Raw genomic sequence first — 1659 nt, 5'->3', positions numbered from 1 at the left:
CCAAATCTGTCACTCATCCATTAAATTTCTTTTTGGGGTGTGTGTTATACAGCTAACCTCATTGAATTTAGCCTTGTTTTGTGTAGTCACACTGATCAATCAATCATTCACTTTATGGCTCTTGGATTCTGTTTTTGCCTGAGAAGTCCAACTTACTTCAAATTATGGAAACACTCTCTTACATCTTTTCTCATGTTGGTCTGCTAACTGCTGGAGCTAATGCTAGATGCTCTGGCCAGCACATTAAATCTAGAAGCTTGATTTAGAGCACTCATGTCAATAAATTTGACCCGATCCATTATTTTGTTTCATCCTCCTGGGCCTAGTATCATTACAATTCATTCCTAAACTCTTAGCCAGATTTCTGCTGATAGAAGTTACAAAATCTTGACATTCTTTTCATGTGTAAGCTATCTCTTTCCTAGACAGACTTTTTACTTCTCCCCTTGGGACATTCCAGCATCTACCTTGGAAATATCTGGTCTAGTGGAGTACTGGCATTCCCTCTTAGGGTACCTAGGTAAGATGAGGTCATTGAAAGTGTTCAAGCAAGGGAAGATTGTGGGACCTCGTCCCATAGACAGATTTTATACAGTAGTACAACAAACTCCGTTTGGTTATTGATCGAGGTTAATAGTATTCAAAGAGAAGTCAGGTTGAATCGTATGGGCTTTGTGATGATAGTGGAAATCTCTGATTCTGGCCTTGTTTAATCGAAGCAAACCAGAGCAGCTCTCTCTTCTTAGTTTAGTGGAGTGTCTAGCTTCTTGACTTGGAAGTAAATCATCTTTTCTTTGTTTTTTCTTGGTCTGCAATAATAAAACAAAAATGGAGAGGGGAGAAAGAGATTATGAGGAGCTGAAAACCAAAATAAAGTGGATAATAGATAAATGGAGCAAAAAATGAGTATAAGCTTTGTCCAGGATCCGTCTTGCAGAGGTCCCAGTGGTGATGTGCTCAAAAAGAAAATGGACAGAGCGTGGTGAATAGATAACGTGGATGGAGTCACACCTAAAAGTCTCTCCCAGGAGTGGGACTGGCCTACGTTCCTTATTTAAGGAGTTTCACCCCTCTCCATAATAGAGAACGTGGTAAATGTCTAAATTTAATTTTCTATCAATTAAAAATGATGACTGCAAAATATAGACACTGTTATCATCAGTTCTGCAAATAAGACTTGAGAAATTATTTTTATCAAAGTTTAGTTACTTTTCAGTCAAAGTAAATAAGTAAAGAACCAATTCAAAAACTTGTTCAAATTGCAACTTTTCTCAGTCATCTTGTCTTTATGAACACCAAGATGTGGCTGATACTCAGTGCAGAAATGCTGCTTTCTTCATTTTGCTGTTCCCAGCCAAGCCCTCTTCACACGTTTCTGTTGATAATACTGAAATCTGGCATGGGGCTGCTCCTGGGGCCCAGCTCCTCGCAGAATCCCCCTGACTCGGAGGGGCTTAGTCTTGCCTCAGCCTCTGGACCCATCTGTGACGGGGAGAGGAGCAGAAGCTCACGCAAATCACTGGTCCTCTCAGACTCCAGATGCAGGGCCCATATGCCCATCAGCCGAGCTCCCAGGGTCTCCATGGCAGCAGCAGCAGCAGCAGCAGCAGCAGCAACAGCAACAGCAGCAGCAGCAGCAGCAGCAGCAGCAGCAACAGC

The 1659-nt window shown here is 42.0% G+C and overlaps 1 protein-coding gene across 1 annotated transcript in view; it reads right to left on the bottom strand.

The window, feature by feature from the left end:
• Positions 1-689: 689 nt before the first annotated feature.
• SLC22A2 (solute carrier family 22 member 2) overlaps positions 690-1659 on the bottom strand; it is a 29877-nt gene continuing 28907 nt past the window's right edge. The window contains exon 11 of the mRNA XM_024122663.2: positions 690-809. Within this exon, the coding sequence (XP_023978431.1) occupies positions 743-809 (67 nt within the window). The 3' untranslated portion in view covers positions 690-742. The remainder of the gene's footprint in view (positions 810-1659) is intronic.

The sequence above is a fragment of the Physeter macrocephalus genome, chromosome 10 (assembly GCF_002837175.3).
Source record: "Physeter macrocephalus isolate SW-GA chromosome 10, ASM283717v5, whole genome shotgun sequence".
Classification (NCBI taxonomy): domain Eukaryota; kingdom Metazoa; phylum Chordata; class Mammalia; order Artiodactyla; family Physeteridae; genus Physeter; species Physeter macrocephalus.
Note: the sequence above shows the minus strand (reverse complement) of the source record. Positions and strands in the feature narration are given on the sequence as shown.